This window comes from Dermacentor silvarum, chromosome 9, assembly GCF_013339745.2.
Source record: "Dermacentor silvarum isolate Dsil-2018 chromosome 9, BIME_Dsil_1.4, whole genome shotgun sequence".
Classification (NCBI taxonomy): Eukaryota; Metazoa; Arthropoda; class Arachnida; order Ixodida; family Ixodidae; genus Dermacentor; species Dermacentor silvarum.
In genome coordinates this window covers 131523370-131551312 of record NC_051162.1, presented here as the reverse complement: position 1 = coordinate 131551312, position 27943 = coordinate 131523370, and the positions used below count along the sequence as shown (strand labels likewise).

At 45.4% G+C, this 27943-nt stretch overlaps 1 protein-coding gene across 3 annotated transcripts; it reads right to left on the bottom strand.

The window, feature by feature from the left end:
- Positions 1–1511: 1511 nt before the first annotated feature.
- LOC119464332 (TAF6-like RNA polymerase II p300/CBP-associated factor-associated factor 65 kDa subunit 6L) lies at positions 1512–27817 on the bottom strand. 3 transcript variants are annotated; one of them, XM_049656479.1, is made up of 14 exons: positions 27683–27817; positions 26897–27101; positions 24334–24420; positions 22697–22848; positions 21771–21946; positions 20935–21012; positions 17309–17410; positions 17047–17171; positions 16063–16327; positions 12605–12766; positions 4568–4720; positions 3921–4110; positions 1834–2338; positions 1512–1693 (listed from the first exon to the last, which is right to left on the bottom strand). In XM_049656479.1, exons 4-13 carry the CDS (start codon positions 22764–22766, stop codon positions 2172–2174), a joined length of 1488 nt encoding a protein of 495 aa, XP_049512436.1. In that variant the 5' UTR covers positions 22767–22848; positions 24334–24420; positions 26897–27101; positions 27683–27817; the 3' UTR covers positions 1512–1693; positions 1834–2171. The 3 variants fall into 3 exon arrangements, with proteins under 3 accessions (XP_049512436.1, XP_049512434.1, XP_049512435.1); XM_049656477.1 differs by lacking the exon at positions 27683–27817 and adding an exon at positions 27539–27671; XM_049656478.1 differs by lacking the exon at positions 27683–27817 and adding an exon at positions 27409–27532.
- Positions 27818–27943: the final 126 nt, after the last annotated feature.

Here is a 27943-nt window from a genome sequence, read left to right as displayed (position 1 = left end):
ATTTATTGTTTTGCTTTAGTGTCCCTTTAACATAGAAATTTCAAGGAAAGGAAGGGAGGGGGGTGGGGGGCACATGCCTGGTGTGCCACCCCCTGGCTACACCATTGTTCCCCCGCACTAGGTCGCCATGACGTCATGGATTCTGACAGTGTCTGCTAGGGGCATAGTCAATTTCTTTATCAGTAAACACTGCCCATTTTGTATTCTAAAGAAGTCAAAGACTACACCTCTCAGAACTTTCACTAAGCCTCAACTGCCCAAATAAAATTAGGTACAGTCGACTTCTCTTTGTTCAATCCTGACGGGACCAACGAAACCGACGAAACTGGTAAAATTATCTGGTGGGTCGAATTCAACAAATGGCCAAAAGAAAAAAAAAAAAAAAAAAAACGCAGGCGCATGTTTTACCTGGCAGTATTTGCCTTTAAAGTTAGCTTCGCCGCAATACAGCAGTGTTCTGCACTGAAGCATACCAAGCGGGTGAAAAGGGTGTCACTGATACGGACATGGCATATATAGCACGGGCCATAGCACATGTGCTGTCTCCGGTCACCGTACGAGCACCAAGACGCCTGTTAAGTTTACTGGCAGGCCTTCAGAGCTTTAGATAGACCACTGACTTTCAGAGTGTTATCTTACCCCCTTCCTTTTCTCTAGCTTTCCCAAAACAAAGATGATTTTTCTCCGCTTCTCCATGCAGCGTGCGTGCACGGGCATAAAATCAAGGAATGAGTACAGGGCCCCATTAACGGTCTCATATACGACGAGACATGCATGGCGGGGAAAACTCTCAAATTGCCACAGCAATGCCAGAGACAGCTTTTAATGGCTGTGAGTATGCTTATTATGCGTCTAGGTGCTCACACTGTGACCGGAGACGGCGTGTGTGTGCACGTATAATTAAGGAACGAGTACTATGTCCCGTGACGGTGGCCTCCTTTCATTCTTGGTTAGCTTCACCGCAAAAAAATTGCGTATGCTTCACCGCATAACACGGCTGTATAGCAGCGAAGCTGACCAGTCAATTTTGAATTATTCGGCGAAGGCGAATTTTGAGATCGAAATAACGGAGCTTCGGGGCCATAGAAATGTATGGGCGCCGGCCAGGACCTTCGGTCGAGATCAAGTTAACCGAAAAATCGAATTAACCGGAATCAAATTAATGGGCGTCTACTGTACTTTGAAATCCAGGAGGTCACAGTGATGTACCAGTTTTGGAGTTTTGGCAGGAAACTTATAAAATGGAACTTAGGCCTTCATTTTATTTTGTGATAATGAACCTATAACGGCAAAATTTAATGAAAATAGAGTAATAGAAGAATGCTTTATCAGTCTGAACTGATTTAGTGTTTCCTTTAACCCTTTACGGATAAGTGTTGCCGGCAGGCAATGAAAATATTTCTTGCAGAGTTTTGGTATTGAGTACGAAGTTTCTAGCTAAATGTTTTTGGCCAACACTGAGTGACAAGCAGCGAGCTGTTGTTGTTTTGTTGGTTTATAGGCATTTTTGTTGGTTTATAGGCAGAAATGCAGTACGTGGAAGAAATTTTGCCCACAACATGCTTTCTTTGAAAGCATGGTCACAAGAGATGGACCTATGCAAGATCTCCAGCTGTAGTGGCATCACCAACGTGATGAGAACTGTCTGTACAAATTCCAAATGAGAGCAAAGGTGGCTTGGGGTGAAGCCCACCTCCAGTTTTCTAGCGTGAAAGCTTGGGCGTCTTGGTGATGCATTGGGAAAAACACAGCGCAAAAAAGACACGGACACTGAGAAAGCGACCCGCACACAGCGCTGACTTGCAATTTGACTTGCACGCACACAGCGTTGACTTACAGTTTTCTACTTGGTGTCCCCCGTTGAAAAGCTTCCGCAAGCAATATTTTTTTATTATGCTTATTGTCTATGTGCTTAGCACATTTAGATAGAAAATAAATATTTTGGGGGGTATGCATATGTTTCATCCGTAAAAAGTAATGCCCCCTTAACATGCACTCACTGTTTCATACACTGAATTCCACTGCCATAAGACCACTACAGCCAGGAATCAAAACCTGTGACCTTGCGTTCAGCAGCAAAATACAGCAGCTATTTAGCCACATTAGTGGGCACTGACAATGCAGCTCAGCAGCGATCAGAACCTTTTGAGCGTACCCTATTGATGCTGCTCTCAGAGTATTGCATCGATGCCGGCACCAGTGTGTCTGTCCCGGTATGCTCTCCGTCTCCGCGCTCCCCGCCCCACCCGTCCCATGCGCCGACTCAGCTGGCTCGTGCGCCACTCGCCCTCTACTGGTGTTGGCGGCTCTGGTGTCGGACGCACCACTGGTGTTGCACCTGCGATTGTTCAGCGAGGAAAGATACACGTCATCACAGCAAAGCACAGAATGTTGTGTACATAGGGGAGGCTAGGTGTACATGAATCTCACAACTTAACTGCTGGCTTCTTCACGCTCAAATTTCAATCATAGGTGGCATTTCATGCTGCATGCAGTTTTATGTCAGGTTCGGAAGCATTACGGGCCTGTTTTGTCTAGAATAAATCAGAAGCACGCATCAGATGCAATGATTTAAGGCACACGCACAAAGGGAGATCCGGTAGGATTTGCAAAAGCAGAAGATTGGGGTTGGTGAGGTTCAAAGTACAGTTAAACCTGGATATAACGAAATTTACAAATTCCCGAAAAACTTCATTATAAAGAGGATTTCGTTATATGCAGGTTCGGCACGAAAATTCGAAAAAGAGACGCTTACCGTATTTACTCGATTCTAACGCGCCCTCGATTGTAACGTGCACCCATTTTCCGTGACCAAAAGAGAGAGCGAAAAAAGAAAATCCTTTACAGTACTGCGCACCTCATGCTTTCATACAGAAATACAACTATCGCTATATTTGGCAGCTACATCCTTCATTTTTTTTTTTTGGCCTCCAAAAACGCCGTCCAAGATGGCCATTTTGTCCTCAAGAGTCAATATCTTGCGTTTCTTCGTCGAAGCACTCATCCTTGGAATGTCACACCAGGTACTGGATGCGTGGACGCGTGTCGTTTCGCACAAGTGCAATGCGTCGGAAACGAAGAGCGAGCGACACGATGGCATCGTAGCGTCGTATAGTGTCACCTAGTGTCAGGTTAGTGAAGTGAAGTGCAGAGACTTGAGTAGTAACCAAAGAGTGGCACTGCCAGCACGTCGAAAAAAAAAGTTTTTTTTCTTCGGCAACATCAACTGGAAAAGGAGAGTGCCAGCTTGGCGGGCTAGGCCAGCTGCAGCAAGTGGCAGGATCAGGTTTGAATGAACGGAGGGGGAAAGGTCACGCCCGCGGCGGCAAGATCACCGGGTCGAGGGATGCAGGCCCGCCTGGCGCACGCTCGCACATGTGCGCTCGCTCTCGCCTCGCAGTCCCCGTGAATTTGAGCGCGCCGCCGCCACTTCGCATTCCGTCGCGGCAGAGAAGGTGCTTCTGGTTGCTGCTCGCGCAAAAATTACATAATGTGGGGTGAAATCTCTAGGTTGTCGGCGGGGAAAATTTGTTATTTCGAGGGGGTCGCCCGCTGCCACTTCGTTACGTAGAGGTCTAAAATACATGTGCTTCTATGGAGTAATGGCGGGGAATAGAAAAACTTTGTTATATCCAGGAATTAATTATATGGAGGTTCGTTATAAGCAGGTTTAACTGTATTATATTGAAGGGTCATGCAGGACTAGAATTGATCACAGTGTTACAAGTTGTCATTGTCAATGCTGCCATTCCAGGGTGCGTGACTTGGCATTCCCTATTACATATATGCTTCGCAATATCTCTCTACTGACGCAGAAAGTGGTGCATGAATGTTGGTCGATACGTTGAAATTAAAGCTGAACTACTAATACGCACTAATAATGCACACTAATAGCCCTCAATGAAAGCCACAGCACACACCTTCAAAGCAGATATTGATGGCGGCTCGACGCGGCACGGGTGTCCAGGGAACCCCCTCAAAGGGGGGCTCACGGTGTGGACTTGCCCCTGGTGGGCGCTTCTTGCGCGGCTGCTTCGATTCACTGGGTGGCCTCCGTAATGCAATGGTCAGGCGGATTCCTCTTGCAGGGTCCGATATGGTGCTCTTCACCTGTGAACACACAACCATGTTATTGCGCTGACGCAGTGAAGCGGGGAACTGTTATGGTACTGTATTTTTCATGAATAGAAAGAGCAAAATGTATTGAGCGGACGCAGCTGATGCTGCGGAAAACAGCGCGAGCCTTGCTGCACATAGATATGCACGAGCTATCACTGTTTGTGCTTCACACCTACAGATGAAACTGAAATCTTTTCTTCTGACAAACAAGACTGAAAACATTGACTGAACAGCACAGAAGACAGAATCACTAGAAAACTACCCTACAATTCTCACAATTTTGTCTATCACGCTATTCATTCAATGTATCCTCATCTATGACTGACTCTGCAAGCTTTCTCTTCCCTTCCTCCCCCCCCCCCCCCCCCGAAAAAAAAAAAAAACATGAAATGAATGTAACAAAAGCACACGCTTGTTCTCGCATCAAAGTGGCATCGTCAGAGTTCACCTGGGGGTGGATGTTAGGTGAAGGCCCACTGAGGTTGCTCTCCTCCGAGTTGTTGTCCTCTTCGGCTGCAGAGGGGCTGCGTTCTTCCTCGTAGAAGGCCTCGAGCAACTGCTCTCCCGTGGGGCTGCCCCGTCCACCTGCTTTTAATGGGGCCTGCGAAAACAAGCAAGAGTTTAAAAAAGTTGAAGATGTCATCCCTGTTGCACAGAGGGCTAGCACACAGATTTAGGTGACTGAGATGATGTGAAGAGGACATGAAACCACTGGGCACAGACACACCGCAGCAATGATGGTCGCTAACCCGTTCACTCTCGTTGTACAGATTTGCATCGGCCTGCTGATTTCCACGAAGAATGTGCGCACCGGATCCGCTGTGCTGGCCCAACCTGCGCAGCTGCTCGAGACTGCCACCTTCAAGGTGCCGGACCGATTCAGTGGAGTGCCTTGGGATGACTGGCCGCGTCACTCGACGACGACAGCGCCACTGTGCTACGCGACTACAAAAAGCATCCCACCACTTCTCAAGACCACTGGGCACAGTCGCACCGCAGCAATGACGGTCGCTAACCTGTTCACTTTCGTTGTATAGGTAAGACGGCATTACGGCCTGTGTTACCGATCTAGCGACCCATTTCTGTTGGTGCTACCGTGCCCACGGCCTTCCTTATGTGCGGGCCTTTGCATTATCATCAAAAAGTTGTTTATATTGAGCGGGGACGTTGAGACCAACCCAGGCCCCGATTTAAAACAAATACTTGATCAATTGAAAGTTATAGCTACCGACATTTGCGACATAAAAGAAAGAAGGCTAGCCGACATCGACAAAGAACTGCACGCGATTGTCAATCTAGAACAAAAGCTTGAACACTGTGTGAAAGAAACTGCGGCAACAATCGAGGTTATAAAGAGATTGGAAAAACGCGTTGATGACCTTGAGAACCGTAGCCGAAGGTTGAACCTCATGCCTGTACAGCTTGACAGAAAAAGAAGGAGAGACTAGCAAGGATTTTGAATCAGCTGTCAACGACAACATAATTAAAGATATACTCGAACTGGAACCGATCGCCATTGAACGTATCCACAGTATAGGAAAACCGAGGGCAGAGAAAACAGGACCGGTAATCCTCAAGCTTTTGGATTCAAGTAAGAAAATGCTCATACTATTAAGTTGCAAGAAACTTAAAGGAACCAAACTTTCAATCGGGAAGATTTTAGCCAACAAATCCGAGATATCAGAAGAAGTTATGAGATAGCGCTAAAGCAAACTGAGAAAATCGGGACAAGGTCTCTCTCTCTTTCGATAAACTTTTTATTAATGACTGCATGTTTATTTCGGACGAAACTATGAATGAAAGAGTGCCTTTGCAAAAAAAAAAGGCAGAAAGAAACCGTCCACAAACCCGCAGTCAAACAAAAGAACCGAACTAAATAATACTAAGCGTGAATGCCAGAAGCATACTGAACAAATCAGAAGATTTTGAAAGCCTGCTTCTGGCGCATGCTCCCAACATTGTCGCATCACCGTAACATAGCTTACCCCCGATATCTTCAATCACGAATTTGCGGTTCCCAATTATTGTGTTATCCGTAAAGATATACTCAGCAGAGGGAGGGGCGTGGCCCTGTTAATAAAGCACACAACGCCATTCACTCCCCTACCTGCAATCGAAGACGCCGAGGCCGTTTTCATTCGAATTAGCTGTAAGGATTTCCCCATATTCACTGGCTGTTTTTACTGAAGTCCTCAGTCTGGTCCAGAACCTGTGATCGCTCTGCAGAGCTTTATGCCAAACAACGTTCACAACTCACGAGTTATTCTACTCGGCGACTTTAACCTCCCGGACTTTGACTGAGTGTAGATGCATTACACATCCCCTTGTTCAGGCGTGCTAACGGAACTAATGCTAAACTTTAATCTTAACCAAGTGGTACGTCATCCAACGTGCACTCAGGGTACCGCGCACAACATTCTCGCCCTAATACTTTTAAGTGATCGGTTTCCTCTACATGAAAGCCAAACACTCGTATAGATGGCTTCTCCAACCATGATATACCCAAATGTACCTTACCACTAGGCACTGTTGTTCCGAAATTGCCAACTAAATGAGTCGTCTTCGATTTCAATAGGGCAGACTACGCCAGCGTAACAACCCACCTGGCTCACGAATTCCACAGCTTCTCTGAAATGGCTTCTGATACATTAACTAATGTAAATACTCTTTGGCTTCGGTTTAAATCCATCATTGCAGCCTGCACAGAAAATTACATTCCACTTAAAACTCTACAACACAAAAACAAAACCCGTGGGTTACCCGCGATGTAATTCACGCTAAGCGTAAAGTAAAAAGACTATGGTGTACCCTCAAAACAAGGCGGCAGTTCATCAGAGAATGGTAGTCTAAAATGTGCTATAGGTAACTTAAAAACACAAGTGACTAAAGCAATACAACACTATTTTAACGATACACTGCCACAATTCATTACAACGCGCAGAGGTTTTGGAACCATTTCCGTGCACCCTCAACCACAACTCCGGTGCTATCATTAGATGAAAAAACAGCAAAGGCAACTCAGTTTAACGATTACTTCCACTCCGTGTTTATATCCGATAACGACGCGCTCTCTACACTCAGCTATTCTGCGCATCCACCTGTCCAACCCCTAAATATAACGGACGCCAGTATTTTTAATATTCTACTCAACCTTGACCACAAAAAAAGCAAACGGCCCCGATAATATTCCGAGCGAGTTTTTGAAACGATACGCGGAATTGCGTAGCATTACCTTGTAATTATATGCAGAAAATCTCTTGCGACTGCAAGAGATTTTCGACTGCAAGAGATATTATTCTCTTAGAATTCACCAAAGCATTCGACTGTGTATCACACACCAAGCTAATTTCGAAACTAAGGACCATTATTGGGGAGGGACCAATTACAGCATGGATCAAAAGCTTTTCATCCCAACGATTGCAATACACTGTTTACGACAAAGCACCATCCAATCACCACAGTCACCGTCACCTCAGGTGTCTCCCAGGGATCAGTCTTAGGACCTCTGTTATTCCTCATTTTCATTAACTACATCACTTGCAACATAGAATGTAATATTAAACTTTTTGCAGATGACTGTGTCATATACAAAGAAATTAACAGCCCGGAAGACCACGATATTCTGAATAGTTCACTAAAAAAAATTGCTGTATGGTGTAGCACGTGGCACATGAAAAAAAAAAAAAAAAAATCGGTCTGCATGACAATTACAGCAAAAAAGAATCCCTCTAACTTTACATACGTTCTTGATGGCAGTATTCTTACTAAAGTCAACCAGCACAAATATTTAGATGTCACTCTAACATCAAACCTTCATTGGGATTCACACATAGATATCGTCACTTCTACTGCCCTGTGGAAGCTATTTTATCTTCGACGTCGCTTGCAATACACATCGTGGCATACCTGGGGCGCGATCTTGTATGCGTCCCAAAATGGAACGGAGGCGGTCCGTTCCATCGAGCCGCACACGATTGGTGAATTTGATCGTCATGGTTCAAATTGAGCAATCGTGTGCGGCTCACGGTTCAAATTGACCAATCATGTGCGGCTCGATGGAACGGACCGCCTCCGTTCCATTTTGGAACGCGTACAAGATCGCGCCCCTGGTTGCTAGCCTACACCAAGTTCATGCGCCCAATTCTAGAATATGCCAACGTTGTTTGGTTTCCGCACACAATGTCTAACATAAATAAACTAGAAAGGGACTAAAGAAAAGCCATCAGATTCATCTACAACAAATACACCCGTAACGACTCGCCCACTAACTTGTTAGTTCGAGCGGGCCTTCCAACACTATTTGCCAGAGCAAAACTAGCGCGCTTGAAATTCCTACACCAGGTACTCCATAATCGGCTGATACAGTAAAAGCTCGATGATACGAATCTCACGGGGTCACGAAAAATATTCGTATTAGCCGAAATTCGTATCATCGAAACACAATTAAAACTACTGTCGAATCTCGATAATTCGAACTCGAAGGCGCCCGAAAATTTGTTCGAATTAAAAGGACGTATTTTTGAAGTATTCGTGCACCATAGCACGATGCACGAACGGTGCGAGTCGTGAAATATCGCGGCGCGCAAGCGCATAGCAAGCAGCGGGCCACGAAACTGCCCACGCCGGCTAACGGTCGCTTCCCGATAACGGCAGAAAACGAAGCTTCAGGGAGCGGGCGGGTGGCGCCGGCACACGGGTGCGCGCGGAGACCGTCGAAGGTGAGGGAGGAGGGCGCGCCAGGGAAGCGGATTTGGCCGCGTCAACTGCCGCCGCTTCGGTGGCTCCCCTCGCCCTCCCTCTCAACTCCCTCGTAGCTCTCTCACCTTCGACTCCGTGCGCACATCTCCGTGCGCGCCTGCCGCCGTGCTGGCGCTAGCTTATTTTAGCCGCCCCTGAAGTTTCGTTTTCTGCCGTTATCGGGAAGCGAGCGTTTGCGGGCGTGGCAGTTTTGTTGGCCCGACTGTGCCTCCGCCGCTGCTTCCTTCTGCGCTCTGCGCTGCTGCCGCAGCGTGCAAGGTCAACATGTGACTAGAAAATAGAGAAGGGTTCACTGCCATTTTATCCGCGTGGCTGAGACGTCGGCACTATTGTGTGCTAGAATACAGTTGTCTAGAACACTCTAGTCGGCACGTACACGCTTGTTCCAGCGCGATGCAGAAACGGCGACCTTGCAATTTGAGAGAGGGGGAAATTTCCGCCGCGGGTTCTTTTTATTGCGATAGCAATTATATGGACACTTCAACCAGATTTCTGCCGTCGTTGTCGCCGTCGTCGTCGCCGTCGCTGTGAGGTTCCCTATAGATAATATCTTCGCCAGCGTGCCGTATGCCCGAGCGGAAGCGTGCGGGGACGCGCGCTATCACGGAGAGCGAACGCACTCATCTCCCACGCGCAAGCGAGGGAGCAAGGGGGGGGGGGGGGGGGGCGCACTTCTGCCAACAACCGCGCTCGTCGCTCGTCCGCACCGTCTCTTATCTCCACACGGCTCTGACCTTTATGCGCCGTGCACGCTCAGTTTCTGTTGCAGCGATAGACCGCACGTACCTTCGCCCGTTGCTGCGGCGTATGCTTGCTGCCAGCGTTTTGGCAGTCGTTGTCTGCAGTCATTGTCTGCAGTCATTCAGTGTGATCTATTCGTGTTTGTTTGTACGCGCTCACACCACGCTTGTTCATTCAGTTAGTAATAGTCGGGCCACATTTTCCAACGCACGCTACACATGCAATGCTGCCCGGATCGGCAGTGCAGCGCTACAGGTGTGTCCCTTCGCACGCGCTGCCCACGGGAAGCGCTTCTCATCAACACCACCGTTTCACACGCGCCTTCTCGTGGTCATCGAGTCTCTCTTCATGTCGGTCTACTTACGCCGCAGCACACCTGCTTACTTAATCAGCTCATGTTCACTACAATTCATATTGCTACCAAAGCCGCTCAACTTACTTCGTTTGACATTGCTGTGTTGCTATCGCATTCATTGCTTCGCCCTTAGGGCGAAACTGTGACATTTTTTTTCCCCGTTCCTTCGCGCGCGGCATTGAGGGGTCTCTTCTGAGCTTTTGCTCTATGGCGGTGTCGGAGCAATGCCGGTCGGAGGCGCCGCCGCGTTATTTGGCGCGCTGCTAAGAGCATTGTCGGTGAGCGGTATGTTAGAAATAAGCGTGTTCGAATTAACGAATTAACGACTGTAGCTAAATTAAAGAGTCAGAGGTGAACTCACTCAGGCACATGTACGTAAAAAGCATTTATTTCTTGAAGCGCCACCGCTTCAAACTCTTCGCGCCCAGTCGCGGAGTCCGCGCTGTCCGGTGCCGCGCCTCTGCACCAAAAGAGGAGAGAAAGCGCGTGACTGCGCGCTGTTCTCTTTCGCGGCCGTCGGTGGGGCGGCGTTTATTCGTATCAACCGACGCAGGCTGAAAATCGATTCGTAACAACCGTTCTCTAGCACGTTGCAAAGTAATGGGGCTCGGCCGGGACCACAGAAAAATTCGTATCATCCGGAAATTCGTATTAGCCGTGATCGTATCATCGAGCTTTTACTGTAATAGACTCTTCTAAGTATTTGTCATTTTCCAAATCTCACCTCTCATGCCACAAACACTCGTACACACTAACAAAGTACTCGTTCCATAATGACACATTTCAGTACTCGCTTTTTCCGCTTGCAGTGAAAGCATGGAATAAACTGGACCCAACAATAAGTAACACAGTGTGCTTTTCAACTTTCTGTAACCTACTGGATAAAGCGTAAACCGATCATATTGTCAAACCTTAAACATGTTTAGTGCTGTCATTTCTGTTATCAACTCAATAAACTGATTACGCTGTTTTGTGAATTTTAAGGGAACTGCATGTTAACTGCAAACGTATGGCACCTTTCTGCAGTGCAGTTATCCTTTTGCTTTGTTTTCGTGGCCACTGTTAGGCTGTTCATTGCTGTTCTACTTGTTCTACAGCTAGAATTGTATGAATGCCCACCTGCTATGGTCTCGTTTGATACTGGCAGTATTGAAAATAAAAAAATTTAAGAACACACATGCACACAGAAAATATGCAAATAAAAATAATAATGAAAGAAAAGCAAACAAATCAAGTCTAGATATTCAAAGGTCAAAGAGTAGCATAAGTCCTGAGTGATGTATAAGAAACAGCAGGGCCTTTGCGGCTTAGATTGTGTCCCCATAGTTTGACACATTTGCAGTGTCAACGAAATGGGAACACACAGCATGAAGCCAACAGGACAGGCACTGTTCTGCCTGCTTCATGTTGTGTGTTCCTGTTTTTTTCAGTGCTGCAATTATGTCAAACTACTGTGCCAAGGCCCTAGGAAATCATCTGTCTGTCTGTCTGTTCGTGTATGTCAAGTAATGTCTTTGTTGGTAACTGAGTGGTAGTATAGACTAATCTATAGAAGCGTGTGAGTACAGTGAAACCCCGCTGATAAGTTCTTCGCTGCTGTGTTTTCCCGGCTACTACGTCATGTTTTCGCGGTCCCAACCTAAATCCCATTGACTTCCATGTATTGTGTCCCCTTGATAGGTAGCCAATCTGTAATGTTCCTGCATCTTCCCTTGCATTTGAACATGGCGGTCACGTAAATTTAGCGGTGCAGCCAGCTTGTACATTGCAACAAAGGACCGGTGCATTGCAACAAGGGACTGGTGCATTGCAACAAGGGACCGGTGCATTGCAACAAGGAACCGGTGCATTGCAACAAGCAACTGGTACGTTGCAACAAGCAAGCGAAGTCTGCAGTGAGCAACCACAGTTTGCAGTACGCGACCAAAGCGCAAGCCAGGCGCTGCACATGTGCACAGAGCAGTTGACGAAGCACCCGAGGCAAAGTGTGCATTAGCTAAAGCCTACCGGGAACCACACACACTGGGAGAGATCCTCCAAGTGCAGAGTTACATTTATTTTGGAGCCGGCAAGGATCTTACATGCGTAGCATAATCACTGGTTCTCTTAAGTTAGCTTTGCCGCAATGGAGCTGTGTTAAGCGGTGAAGCACAAGCAAAATAATTGTTTTCTCTCTTAAGAAAGTAATCCAGCACTACTTTTTAAGACGAGGACACACAAAGACATGTCTTTCTCTCTCTGTGTGTGTGTGTGTGTGTGTGCGTGTGCGTGCGTGCGTGCGTGTGTGTGCGTGCGTGTGTGTGTGTGTGTGTGTGTGTGTGTGTGTATAGTATCTCTGAAAGTGATTGCATTCGAGCACAAAATGAACCCACAGCAACCTTTAAGAAAACATGCTCTGCCACCATCTTGGAATGGTGATGACTCCGCATCTGACGGCTCCGACGGTAGGCTATTGCTAACACCACGGACGCAGTTTTGGGTTTGTATTCGATTGTAATGTGCAGGCAATTTTCGGACACATTTTATTCGGAAAAAAGATTCGCATTAGATTCGTTAAATATGGTACTCTATCTGTATAGACTGATTTAGTGTTTCTGTTTAGTGACCCTTTAACATTGCGGCAGCAATCACCTGTCGTGGTGTGTAGAGGAGCTGGGCCACTCCGTACAGCAGAGGCAGCCTTGAGGCCAGGGCGTCCCCGAAGCAGTCATAGAGGAGGTCGTACGAGGCCCCGGGCGATTCACTTCGAGCCATCTCACGACGTTGCTCCTTCACCAGCTTCTCAGCTGCCAACTGCGTGTATGCGTGTTTGCAAGAAAGCACTGGTTAGGCATTTAGCATGCAGGGAAGCTGAACAGTATTAACTAAATTAGTATTTAAATATACTGGTAATCCCATGAGCCACTAGTAGCAGGGACGGTACATATAACTGTACAAACTACAGCTTAGACCATTTCTAACGTTACCGTTTATAGTGCAGAACTGGCTAAAATGCGACCTTTTCTGACTCCCGTTTAGCCTTCCATAGAACACCATGCATACGCATACCGCTTACAGTGCAGCCGTGCGAGAAAAAATGCACGTTATAAGCGGCTTCCACAGGAAAGTCCCACCGACAAGCGAGGTAGCGAGCAATCTTCTCAACAAGCGAATGAACAAATAATCAAACGAAGAAAACAAAAACAAATAGAGACAGAAAAAAAAAAAGAAAAGCGGCGACATAGAAGCCTTTTAATTGGCTGCTTATCAGCGGTGCGCTTTGCACTGAACGCAGCTTCAGTTTCTGTGAACAGTTATGCTTCTTTTAGACCGGTTAATTCGTTCCCGGAAAACACGATCTTTCGGCACGAATGTTCAGTACATCACCACACTGCGATTGTATGATACGTTTTCCAGTCGCTAGATCCCATGTAAGCAAGAAAAGGCACGAGTCAAGCGCGATCGCGAGCAGTAGGCGGCCACCATGGCAGTTTCCCCACAGCACTCACCCGCTCAAAAATACTGGCACACAGTCAGTTTCCTCTTCTTTAACTAGCAAATCTCGCGGGTCGTCACATGTTGTGTCCACAGCTGTTGCCATCAACCTTATCATGATAAGCATACTCATTTAACTAGCTGCTTGAACGTGTGTGGGGCATAGTGCTGTTGGAAGCTTACTGCACGCTTTTAATAGGTGACAACCCAAATGCGCCTCTGTGAGCGTCATGTTTCCCTCTGCTGGCATCGTATTCTGGTGTTGCCCACCAGCTCGATATTACTTCAGTTTCCCGTTGCCGTCTTATAACACCACGCAATAGGAAAATGACGAAGTGTGCCTTTTGCTGGTCCCATCAAGGTCGAATTAACGGAAGTCGACTGTACAAGTGGAAAGTTTTGCAGAGTAAATACGATATCTGGCTACCCTGTCTACAGTGGAATCGCAGTGATACAATCTTTACGGGAACCGGAAAATAAAACACATCATCCCAAAATCGTATTATCCAAACATAATCGTATATGAGAAAAAGAAATGGTATATAAGAAAAAGTCAGAGCCCTCCCCCCTGTGAAGGGGGAAGTCCAGTGAAGTTGGTGCTCTGATGGGATTTGCTATGTTGTGGTTTAGCTATATTGGGGAATTGCTATGTTGAATTTGGCTACAAAATGGTAAACTGAAACCTTCGCTACGTACTCGGTAAAGAGGCTTCGGTGCCAGCTCCGAGGAGCACAATGGGGTATTTTTTAACGCTTAGACGATGGCTATACAATGCCCGGCTCTGCAAGAACTGGCTTGGCGTCCAAGGGCGATGGTGTTCCTAGCGCGTTCCTCACGCTTTTCTACATTCCCAGACAAGAGTCCTTGACTAAAGCTCCGTACAGTCAACGTAGGGGCCACGAAAACGTTCGAAAAAACGAATGCATGCCTTTTACTGCCCCCAAGCGCTCAGATTGCCACAGGCACCTCCGAAATAACTATGAAGGCCTGCCAGTATACTTATTAGGCGTATCATAGCTCGCACTGTGCTAGGAGGCGGCAGATGCATGCATGTATAATTAAGGAATACATACCGTGTCCTGAGACAATTGCCCCTTCCCACTCTTGATAAAACCCCAGAAAGAAAAAGAATGCTTCACCACAATACTTCACATATGCTTCACTGCATAACACTGATGTCTTGAGGCGAAGCTGACTTTCGAAAACCGGCATTATGCAATGCGTCGTGCTTTCCGACTTTCCAAGACATTGGCGAGGATTACAAAGGTGGAGTCCACGCCATTGCTAACAGCGGCGAATTGTTTCAATGAAAAACAGGGCATCGAACAGAAAGAAGCTTGGTAGCGAATGTCGAAGTAGCTAGGCCTGGTCTCGCCGCGGTGGTGGCTACGGCTGCTAGCGGATCTGCGTGCGAGAGCGCCGGTTTGAGGAGGCGAGATAATCAAAATGGTGGTGGTGGTGGCTTCGATTAATGCCCTTTGGGACCTGCGGTCATGGCAAAAAGTCTGGAAAATCGGACAGCGAAGGTTTCTTGCATCTAAAATTTCAGACGTTTTTATACATTGACTCTATGGGGTACGTGGAAGTTCCACGAAAGCGTCCAATTATCGAGCACATCCGAAAAATTGGGCGTCCGGAAAATCGGTTGTCAACTGTATATACAACCAATGCTAACGCGAACTCCTCTCACAACCCACTCCTCCGTTGACCTACTTTTTTCGTACAACGCCATTGGTTTGTGCTTCACGCTCTCCGCCTCCAATGGGGGTATTGGACGGCGCGACGTACGTCAACCCCCCTTCCCGTTCTCCTTTTCATCTGCACCCTCTCACAGCATTCTCACAGGGTTGATCTCTTTTCCTCTCCTCTCTCGCTAGGTCACATGACTTTTCTACAAGAGGACACAATCTCCTGAAATCTAGCTCTTAACAGCTTCGCTGTAAAAGACGTATTATCCCGAAAAACGTATTATGCAGAATCGTATCAATGAGATTCCACTGTAGATGCTGATGCTTGGCTGATAAAATTCACATTGTGTGATGTCCACACAAACAGGGGCAAGCATCATTTATCTTCTTGTCATTGTACTAGTTAAGTTAGGCTTGGTGTCCACCTTTGCCAAGCCGCTTTAAAAATAATGAAGCTAAGCAAGCCTATGTGGTTAACTAGTTTACATAGAAGCAGTTCTATGTATCTTCAATAATGCCACTTAACGCTCACAAGGCCGTACTTTAATACTAAAATGCACAATGACTAACCTCTGGGAGCTTATGGTACCTATTGATAAAACATGTTTATCTAGGGACCTTATGTGAGCTAACATGCGTGCCCCTAGGAGCAGAAAGCAGATCAATATCTTCTTTCAAGCATAACCACTCAACTGCATCTATTAGCAAGCCTGCATGTATAAGAAGCTGGCACGTGATGTCACCCTCGTCTTTATAAAAATAACCACTCAACCCTTTCTAGCAATCAACACGCCTCCCACAAGTTACATGACACTTTGCAGGCCTTTAATTTTCAGGCCCATAAGCATGCCAACTTTTACATGGTAGATCATCATGGTGTCTTACACAAATGCTAAGAAAGCTCAGCCACAAGTGATGCTAACTGACCAGGAGTGCCCCATGGACTCGAGTGGCGTCTGCCTGGGCCTGTGCATTGGCTGGCCGGCAGTCTGCGAGAACAGCCTCCAGGTGGCGCCAGTAGGCTACCAGATGCGGCCCCAGAACCTGCTGCAGTGCCTCCACACCCAGTGCAGTCAGTCCCGACACAGCTCCATACTGGGCGCACAGAGGCCTCAATGAGGGGTCTCTCACGCACTCCCCCAGTGCATCCAACACTTGGTTTTCGAGACCTGCCACGCGGTCGGCCCAAAACCTGCAATAAAATTAGTTTATTCCAATAGGACTAAAGTTTCAGTGAGTTGGATTTCAATTACAGTGATTAAACAGTACTACAGATGGAAGACACAGAACTACACAAAATACAGGACCAATTTATTTCTGAAAAAATTTACACACTGTTAAGGAAAAAAAAAATAAGTGAAATGATCATGCCTTCATAATTCCTGTGTAGCCCTATGCCCCTTGCAATCTCTTGCACCCTAACTAAAATTTTAGTTAGCACTAAAGTCAAACCAATATCTTAGAATCTGCCAGAAGCCGAATGAAACCCGAACGAAAAAAAAAAAAATAATGTTTACGGCCAAAGCATATAGGATGAAAACAGGTACTCAACAGACAAGCAATTCTTTGAAATACTTCTATCGACCCACCTTACTAGCAACTCACAAGTTGATGTGCGAGAGAATGGGGATAGTTAATAGGTATTTGATGGTGACTATGCAGACACCTAGGTAGAGGTGCTTGCACTTCTGCCCGTGACCATGCCAGTTGTTTTCCCAGAGAAGCAAAGCGTGTCCTCCTCCATAGTACCTAGGCACAGTCTCTCAATTTTTCTATCGCAACTCACAGATGCGCAGAAGGGTCAGGCAAACGCAGTGTATCTCTTGTGTGTGTGTGCCCTTGAGAAAATGAAAATGCACCCTTTAATGCATGTCTGTAAATGATGCAAGTCTGCAGAGACACTTTTCTCACCTGAGCAAGGCAGCAAGCAGCTGAGCCGCATTGTCCCTCAATGCCCAGTGGTCATTGGCTGGGTTGATGGCAGCTGCCAGTGGCTCCAGCAGGCAGAATAGAAGTGCTTGCACCACCATTGTCGGCTGCAAAGAAAAACATACAGATCCAATGCACATTTTGGAATCTATGGGAAGCAAAGCGGTTAATTAAATGCTATAAAACTGTTCATCATCTGCAACATGTTTTGCAGCATAGTGATTGTGCAATCACTTAAACTCACGTAGGGCAGGGTGTCCAAATTTAGTGAAGCGTTTTGGGCCAAGGCATCAATGGCGTGCAGCAACCGGTCCAGGCTGGCAAGGTCATGACTAAGCTTGCGAACCTGCAACGCACAATCTCACTGTGATCTATGCATTTCTACTACATGTATAGTTATAAAATGAGTTTTCTCCTTTACCTGCAGCAGTAAGGGAAATATTTCATAGCCCACCAGCGCGGAGTTTTGCTGCATTTGCATAATGTCATTATATCACCACACTGGCCATGCCACTTTCGTTTTGTTGAAGATTGTTCCGAGGCTTTCTACATTATTGTTTTATTGTTTCTCAGTGATGTAAGCCCATATTATAATGAACCAGTTGCTTTTTCCCAGAAAGTTCGGACTGCAGCTCTCCAGCAGACTATATACAGCGACTGAGAGCCTTTTTTTGTTGCATCGACACATTGTTTTGAAACCCTCCTAGGCCTTCAACTCATTTTCTGGACTAGCCTCCCGGGTTACGTCACATTGTTAAGTCTCGGCGACAATTTTTCTGTGGGTTATTGCATGAAACAGTAATTGACGGATGTAAAGCCTTGGCTTTCAGCATATTGCGAGCGTAAAAGTTGAAGATACACGGTATGATTCAGCATCTGTCTAGTACCAACAGCCTCAAACCAGCAATTTCTAACCAGTCCCGACAGGATGGGGTGTCGTATTCAAAGCTCTACAAACTGCCAGGATATTGCTGTATGGCGACCTGGAGCAACTGGTTGGCCGCAGTGAATTACAGCTTGGATTATGTGTGACAATGCTTGCCACAGAGAGGGTGCCGCCAACAGGCTGGTTCCTCACCAGTCCAATCATCCTGGTTAAGGCGTTTGCCTCTATTTCTGTTCGCAGCGGCATAGAAGTTGGCTACAATTTGTTTCCGATACGAAATAGCAATTAACAGAGTAAAGTTATGTCGAAAGTGTGCCTATTCTGCAAAGCAGCTCCCAATACTAACATAACCATTGGCATCATTGGGAACAGCGATGCAAGGGCAAATCAAGGCAGGCAGCATCACACCTATCGTCTAACTGTGTGTAACACAGGTCAGGGAAAGCAAGCGTACCCAGCGACTACGGCAAGCAGTGCACGTTCCCCAAGCGACGAAATTGGCTGGGTAGTACAAGTCGCAGGTCTCAGCATTAAGTTACGTGCCGAGCCGGTCTCGCTTATTTTGTTTGTGTGTAAATGCTACATGTCTTACTTTATTTGGGTCTTTACTACTGCAAAAGGCACCTTTGTTCGCTGACAGTATGCCATGTCTCACCTCATTGAGAATGCATCCCGTGCTTTGCTAAACAATGCAAAAGGCTGGAGCAAAATGCATTAGAGTCTAAAACTATGGGTGGTGTTTTTTTATTTGAGAACTGCAATGCACAGGAATTTCCAGGATGTAAGGAAATTTTTGATGGTGAAATGTCAAGGTAATTAAAGGTATAACGGTTTCTACCACATAAAGCGGTAGAAACTGCTGCAGAATCACATTGCTGAGAAGACAAGAGAAACACCATCGACTGACTTAGCTGATGCGAGTTAAGCGAATAGACACACATCGCACCAGTCTGCCATTCTAGCTTGACATCGTGTGACTTGAGTGGTACATACTTAAAAGCGGCAGTGCAGCGAAACTGCATCTACAACTTTTGGCTGCAGTGTACACATTTGGCACAGCACTTTCGTTTCCTTCTCAATGGAAGGCATACTACAAAGCCTCCAAGGCACGAAATCCTCCGAAATTCTCACTGTAGCACAGCTCAGATGAGCAGATATACCGCAGTTCCTTGCATTCACCAGCAGAGCCTCTCGTTTTGTACTACAGTTGAATCCATTTATAACGAAGTCGATAGTTCCCCAAAAAGTTATTGTATCAGTAGTTCATTATATATGTACTCGCCCTTAGAAACACTCAGAAATTAACCACACTGAAGCTGGTGTTAGCAGTTACAATTCGGCAGCAGTTTGGTTCTAAAACCAGATCTTCAGTGTAATTTTTGTTCCCGGTGCATTCCAGCATATAGGTGCAAACTTCTGTTAGAAACAGTTTATCTAAAGAACGAAATGCGGTGTCGAGTAGCTCTTTCAAAGCAGCGCACGCACGGTTCCGACCACCTGTCATTACGAAACTGCAAGCGCGGCCGCCATTTTTTTTATTCAAGAGCTCGTTACGTTTTACTACCAGTGGGACATGACTATTCTGCGCACAAGAGCATGCTAGTTGGCCAGAAGCGTAAACTTCGGAAACTGCTACAGGCATGCCGCCATTCTGCGAAGGTATCAGACATCTCGGCATTATGACAGCGTGTCAGCCACACAAGAGCCTGTAAAATTACATCATGGATGTCACTTTGGGCAACAAAAAAAATGTGATGTTCGAAAGTAAAACGTCACCACGAACCGTAATCAGCAATGCGTAAATGAAGCGCTGCCGAACCGTGATCTGATAACGCCGTAGTAACCACCGACCCTTTGCAACATGGCGTGGTGCCAGCGCGTGGTGCGGTGTTCTCACTGACTTGGCTCGCGTCGACAGGAACGCTTGAGTGGCCGTTGTTTACATGGTGGAAAGACATAGATGCTCATTCCAAATAGTTGAAACAGGTGTAATGCACATAATGCCGCACGGACAATTGCGCGAAAACGAGAGTGACACTGTCATGGCATCTGATATTGCACCGGCACACGCCCCGTGCCATGCTGTTTATGCTGTACGTGGTTTTCAAAATCCGTGCAAGGTGGTCGCTCGCTCATCTCAAAGGCCGTATCATCAGTCGCAGTTGGACTAGGGCAGGGGCGTGCGCTGCCATGCTCCCAGTTTGGTCGCGCTTCTGTGCTTTGGCACTTCACGTGTGCTCTCTTTTTACCGCGACCAGGTTCGAAGTGTTTGTTACAGCAGCATGGCGATTTAAAAAACGTTTGTTATATCTGGAAGTAGTTTACATAGGGAAGGTCAGAAAATCGTAAGTGCTCTGAAATGTAGTCGTTATAGCCGATAGATCGTTATATCTGGGATCGTTATAAGTTGGGATCGACTGTACCAGAAACTGGTAAATGCGGCAAGGACGGCACTGTTGATGGGCATTTCTGCAGCGCCACCTGGGCAGCCCATCACGTCCATTGTGTGGTAGCTTGCTTCCTATCATCATCATCATAAGCCTTCCTATATGACATCTTGAAACCATCACTGTAGCTCGAGTTTTTGTATTTGTTTTGAGGGGCATAGATCCCTAGTCAAGCTTGTATAAAGGCAAGCTTGTATCAACTTTTTGTCTACACCCCCAAGCTTCCTGGCGATGTAAATAAAGATTTGATTTGAGTTTCTTCTTTTATTTTGCGAAAACTCCATTTTGCAAAATGTGAGAAACAAGAAGGATTTGCAGCAATTATTTGGTGTAGTTTTGAGAACCGAAAGCTAAAATATGACAAGTTGTTTTCCTTTTTTCTTTCTTCTATTAGTTTTAAGCAAGGAATGGCAACACGGAGTTTGTGGGACAGCACAGGGCTGACTACAATGCTGGGAATTATACAGCAGTGAACAAAACTGCTTGCAATGCACACAAAATTGGACATAGCAGGCGCCAATGACCATTTGCACTCACCCCAAGAGAGACAAAATGCACCAAATATGGCAGCAGAGGACTCAGGCAAGGATTGCTGGCCAGATCCTCCAAGGCAACCTGTTATGAGAACATAAAGTCACAGAAAGCAGTCCCTAGGAGCTCCTCTCTTTAATACATGGAAACGGAAAAACAGCGTTGCTTAATACTCACTGAACAGATTTTTGTGAGGCAACAGGCTTAACTAATTCACTAATTCTTTTTTTAACAGTTGGTAGAATTTAGCTTTCTTTCTTAAATGTAACAAATTTCATTCAGTTCGGTTCAGTGCTTGCTCAAAGACAGCGTTTCTGTCATGCACAAAACATTCATTGACAGCACATTTTTGCAAGTATAATGCGCTACATTTGTTATCTTACTAGAAATACATGTAGGGGTGCCATTGGGCATACATATTCAGGGGTGCATAGCCTAGCATAACCATAAAGATTTAGCTTGTCCGCGAACTTCTTGCCGCTTACGGATTACCGGAGCAGTGGATGGCAGTAGCAAAGCTGGTGGCGACATCTTGTGATGATTTGTCAAACTACAAGGTGTCCGAAAAAATTTCATGCTACAGTGTTATCATTAAAGGAAAATGATAAAAAGTGTGGCATGTTAATGATCATCCCACTACCAACAGTTTTACACCAGCAGCTATGATATGCAAGTCACCGCAGTATTAGTTTTGCATGTTCTCTGGTTAGATCCTGCATCACCAGATGTCGCTATCAGCGTTGTTGCAGCTGTACACCTCTCCGGTAGCCCAATATTTGCTGGAATTCTCTAATAACACAGGAATGGGCACGACATGCTCGTTCCCTTTGCTCAACACTCACATCGACAAGTTGCTTGTCACTGCCCAGCAGGGCCTTGGTGATCTCCTCGTAGTACTGCATGTGGCTGGCATTGACGTCTGTGTGCACACCTTTGCTGCCGTCCGTTTCTTGGACTGCAGGCGTAGGCTTGTCGGGGTCCGGCTCAAGTGACACGCCTTCCACCACCAACCAGCGCCCTGGCCAAGAGGAAAATGGCTCCATGAATCAAACAATCCTCGCAAAATGTGTTTTCAAAAAACCCCTGACAGACTTGCGTGACCTTGCAGGATCACAACCCAAGTTCGGCATCAAAAGTTTACGGGGCGAAAAGATTAATTTCCTAACAGCTGATTCTCAAAGGCTTTAGTAAAACCATAAAATTACATGCTCTCTGGATGTAATAGTCACATAAGTTTGCATGCAAGCAAATGTTTACGGATTGAGGAATCTAAGAAAACATAAAATTTTCAAGCAGTTTGTGACCAGAGCTAGTAACACCACACGACGCTATGGTGTTTGCATACACTAGTACAGAGTGGAAATCGGCATACCAGTCTGTGGAGATATTTAGCTTTTTCTAAGAGCCGTGGTCCTTAAAATTTTACACATGGCTGTACTAGTACTTACTACAAAAAGGAATACCAGGCTGAGTGCCCAGGCTATGAACTATTTGGTATTTTTCCTGATTACGGCACTTTATAACCTTGCGACGCTGATAATGCCATCGCCTCAATTTAGCCATTGCCTTACGGCCACCCTGCACTTCTAATTACTGGTTCTGGTTCCAGTTTTCGACTTTCAATGATTCTCTACGAATGAATTTCAGCTGACATTTTGAATGAACAGAGTTTTCATCATATTGCATGGAAATTCCCCATCAGATCTAGCTGCACTGACAACTTCTCTTCAAAAGCAGCGCCAACACATGGAAATGAATGAGCGCAAACCATGGACACTTGGTTCTGGTGGCAGGTCAAGCTGAAGGGGTGACTCCAATTCATCCGCCAGATCCACCATGCTGTCGTCAGTGCAGAACACATCATGCCTCTCGGACGTGCCGAAATGGAAGTGGATCGTCTCCGCTGCATCCGTAAGATGGCTGTGTGGAGTGAAGTCATTTCATGTAGAATTGGCAGCAATACGAGAACAAACAAAAGAATCTAAAAAGTGGATGGGTGAAAAAGAAGTACAAAAAGCAGAAGTTTGCATTGCTGGGCTTGCAATTCGTGGTGTGTGCTCTGTTTTTTTCCGTCATCATTGTTTTATGCACTGTTTACCTCTCAGAAGTGTAAATATATCACGTGGGCTGGCATTAAAAAAAGTCCTACATCGCATAACTTTCCCTAAAAGAACTAGTTTCCTTAAGGATGATGTAGGGGATAATATTAATTAAAGTTCTTGATTGTGTGAGCAGTCTGCGTTCAGAGTTCCTTCCGTACAGCAACTTATACCCCTGTCAAGCGAGCAAGTTAAGTGCACTTACGGGGAGTGCACTTCGGGACCTTGAGTGACACTTTAGGCTACGCGGTTCTAAACGGGAAAACAGAGTGCACTCGCAGTAAAAAAAAATGGCGACAGACTACGAGCGCGTTTTGTGAAAACATAGATTAAAAAGAAAAGCACTTCTAAAAAGTGATTGTCTTACGTTGTATTATTAATTAAAACAAACTTAACCAATGTTTTTTCAACAAAAAACGAAAATATTTTTTATTTAAAAGTGTGCCAAGTCAATGCCGGCCAAGAAAAATGCCTAGCCAATCCAGAACGACGTAGAGGCGTGCGACGAGGCGGCATTTGATCCTGCTCGAACAGAATATGAACGCGTTTTAGGCTATTATTTGTGCGCAAGAGCTGTTCAACCACTAAAATAACCTTCTGTGTCCTTTTTTTATCCATTACATTTTGTACCATTGAAACCGCTGGCGACGAGGCTATGCACTCGGCCAGCAAAGTGTGTTCCGTGAACGCACTTCGACCGGAGTACACTCTGCAGCGAGTGACACTCCACTTGCGACGTTTAGATTGGGCAAAGTGCACTTAAACCGAGTGACACTCTCCGTAAGTGCACTTAACTTGCCCACTTGACAGGGGTATTACTCCAAGTCTTTTAATCAATCTTAACTACCAAGTACCATGGTAATTTAAACTTTTCGACTGCAATGCTGATTAAGCCAAGAAGTGGCCATATTGGCTACTGCCATAATTAGGAAAAAAGCAGACCACAGTCTGACCAAATATGGATTATAGAAAGAAACAATGACATTAATAAATTGCGTAGATTATGTATCATGTATAAACAGTTTCTGCAAAAAAAAAAAAAAGTATGACTGAAGGAGCTGTGAATTTACAGTGGCACAAATACTTTTTTTTTAAGCACCGAGTGACTGGAGTATTATCGAAGAGTGTGTGATGTCTGTTAAACAAATGTGCACTTATTTATTTGTTATGTATTCTCACAGGCTCAAGCCAACTTGAGGTATCATTCAATGAGTGAAGCAAAATAGATAAATGAAACCTACTTCAGTAACACAGGCAAACATTAATGTCTCCAAACACTGCCAGCACAGCTTACGGCATTGGTTACCTGTGAATCACTCCAACGTAGTGCGCGTTCAATATCGTTGCAAGTCAGCTTTCGCCTTTTAGCATGCCGCATGAATTGGCCACAGTGCTGCAGATGAACAAACAAGAAACATCTCAAACAGCTATAATGCAGAAGTGCATTGTTTCATGCTTCAGAACAAAATGGTTGTTCTAGTAGTTCCAACCAACATTTTACCAAACCGAGAATTCACTAGGGCAAGTTTGTTTAACTGAAACCTCAAGCAATCCTTGAGAACCAAGTATTCCTGGCTCAATGACACAGTGCAAGTATATATCACTTTAAACGTCTAGCCATATCCATGTGATTGCAACAAACGTATTCAGGAGGCTGCCCAGTGGAATACAATGCTTTCAGTATAATTTTTCAGTATAATTCCTTCAGGCCCCAATTGATTCTGACCATCGAAACGGTATTTTCACCACGTCTCACATCTGCAGGATCATGATAAGCATACAGCTGCACAAGAAATTAAGAATTCTTCTTCTTCTTTATGGGGTTTTATGGGCCAAAACCAGTTCTGATTATGAGGCACGCCGTAGAGCAGGGCTCCGGATTAATTTTGACCACCTGGGGTTCTTTAACGTGCACTACAACGCAAGCACACGGAAGAAATTAAAAATTTTCAATTCTTCGACGAGTTCTGTCAAGTTTACAGAATTTGGACTCTATGCGAAAGCTCTCCATTGGAACATCAAACGTGAGAATATCATCTATTTGATGTCTAGCATAATTAGAAAGCACCTATCCAGCCACTTGAAAAATATGTCCAATGTAAAACATTGGGGAAAATAATGAAAGTAGTGAACTTTTTGACGACATACTGACACCGACAGCAAACGTCCAACCTTACAATTAGTTTTACTAAAAGACTTTACACATATTATGCGACGTTGAAGCACAGGTCCGGTCAGAAGTGTTTCAAGATGTATGAAACACATTTTAAATATATTTCCATCAGTGCTTTTGATGCATTATCTTGGCATGCATAACTATGCACACGGCACCTGGAGGGGATAACAATGTTAGCATAATGGCTTCTTAGTTTCGAAACTAACTGCAAACACAGTCAACTCATGATAATTCAAACTTGAATAATTCAAGTCCGGTCCATTCATACAAATCTTGAAATTTTGGCGATTCCACTACGTTTGCGTTGCTACGCTTTCTAGGTGCAGGGAAATGCACCCAAAATAGTTGATGAGAGGAGATCTATGAAGCAGAAGTAGTCAAAGTGTGCCACTATGAGATGACGCCACGAGGCTCTCCCTTCACTGTGCCATTGAACCAAGTGGTAGCCAGTTACTCACTTTTGTACACAACATAAAATTATATGGAGTTTGCAACTCATATTATGTGTTCTGGATAGTACTCTATTCCTTTTGTGACTACTGCCAACGTCTAATAATACAAACACCTGCAATCCCTACAATTAAGTGTGATTAACTTTAGCTAACATATGCGATGACCATAGGTAACAAATGACCGCACACTCGTAATAAAGCCATCATACGATAACAAAGTAATTCAAAAAGCAGCCTACAATACAATGCGGTGCTTCAAGTTCCCACAAGGTCACTAGCCCACTTCCTTGGTTTGCTTAGCAAAAAAAGTGCAAAGTTTTGACTGATTTCTTATCTGGAACCTTGGAACACGCTATTATTATGACAAATGCACGTGCTACAATTTTCCTAAAAGTGGTCAGGGAACCAACCTGCAAAAATACTGTAGCTCTTAAGCTTCATGCCAAAATTACATTGAAGATCAATTTATAGGCAGCTATTGCAAATAAATTAACTGTGTTACATGTGAAGATCTGGCTAGGTTGTAGTATAGCGCGAAAGGGCAGTCAGGACGACCGAGGAGACGAATACAGAGCTGTGTATTCATCTCCCCTGTTGTCCTAGCTGCATGCCCTTTTGCGCTATACCTCAAGTTATGCAGTACCACCAGTCTATTCTTTTGATCTAGCTAGGGTTTCTTTTTTTTTTTTTGCGAACCGAGCACCACAAGCAAACGAAGACCACCTAGTCGAAATGTGGGAGGCCAAGCTCGCCCTCGTGGACCTGGAAGACCAACGACAACTGGTTGCCAGGGCCAAGAGGGCAGTCGAAGCCAGAGGGTTCCTGGACTAAGGAACCTTCCCACCTCAGGGTGATACCGGGCCTCGCTCGGAACACTGTTTCAACAATAAACGTTTCTTACTCACTCTTTGCAGAAAATGTCATTTAAATTGTGATCACTGTAGATTACAATGTAGATTACCACAACCTAGTACAATTTACTTAACAGCACAATCATCTCCGACGCCAATACCGGCAAGTTGGAGTGCATTGTAACCATTTATAACATGTGTTAAAAATAAATAAAGGTAATGCTGCTGGTTGTCATGTCCATTTACATATTTCACTTCTTAAACTGCACGAAGAACAAACTGATCAAGAATTGGGGGCTCGTCAATGATTCATTGTTGAAAATCACAGCTCTAACAAGGTAGAAACTTGGATTCAACGCCACCGCGATGCAGATGACACCCCTAGCTTACCTGGGCTAGCTCACGAAGCCTGTAATTGACATCTTCCGTGAGTAGGCTGAGGGCTTGATCGGATACACCGGTTATTCCGTTGGACTCGGCGAACAAGCTAACAGAGTCTCTTGGAAACTGGCTGTACCTCTTTTCCTCTGGCTTCTTCCCTGGCGTTGTTCCTTTGAGCGTCCGTTTGGACGCCATCCTATAATGTTTTTACTTTCTGCAAAAATAAATGCAGGGATGGTTGCAGGGCGCATGCGAAACACAGCTTCAATAGAAAACAGAACCATACGTTCACGCTGACGTCAAGGGTTATCTAATATCAAAAGCTAATAGTAAAACGCTATGGCAAAATCAAAATAAATTTCGCGCGCTTGTATGCGCCTTTCATTCGCGCCGAAACAGAGCAGCGCGTTCAGCGCATGGTATTTATGATTCATTCATTCCTTTCGCTGATAAAGACAACCGGTTCGTTTCGCTTCCGTATTGAGAAGAGGTATGCCAAGTTTTTTATAGAGCTCATATACCTGTTGCTTTCAATGCTACTACACGGTACTCGACGCTATTCAATGTCGCATGTGCGCGACACCGGTACCGTCCGAAAGCTCTGTACGCGGACGCCAAATCGCCCGGAGGCAGGCACGTAGTTCGACTAACCAGGCCAAGGTCTCCTTTCGCAGACCGTAAGCACCTGTGTTAAGAGAAGTGAGACGGCGCTGTTTAGTTACGAAACTCATCTTATCCGAGATCTTATCACAACTCCAAAGCAGAGGGCTAAACACTACCAGGAATAGCGAATACCTTTATCGGAGCATTTAAATACGACTTGTGTACGCCTGCTCGACAGACGAGTGCGCGCTAAGAAAAAGAGGCACTTTATTTAAAATCGCTTGAGCACTAAAACATAACGTTGACCTTATAGTATTACAGAGTGAACGCAAGGCAACGCGACCAATTTATGTTATGTTTATGTGTAGTTTTGATTAATAAGCAGGTTCATCTTTATATCTGTGAAGCGGAAGCGCATCATACGTCACGAAAATCCGGGTCAGGCATAGGTCG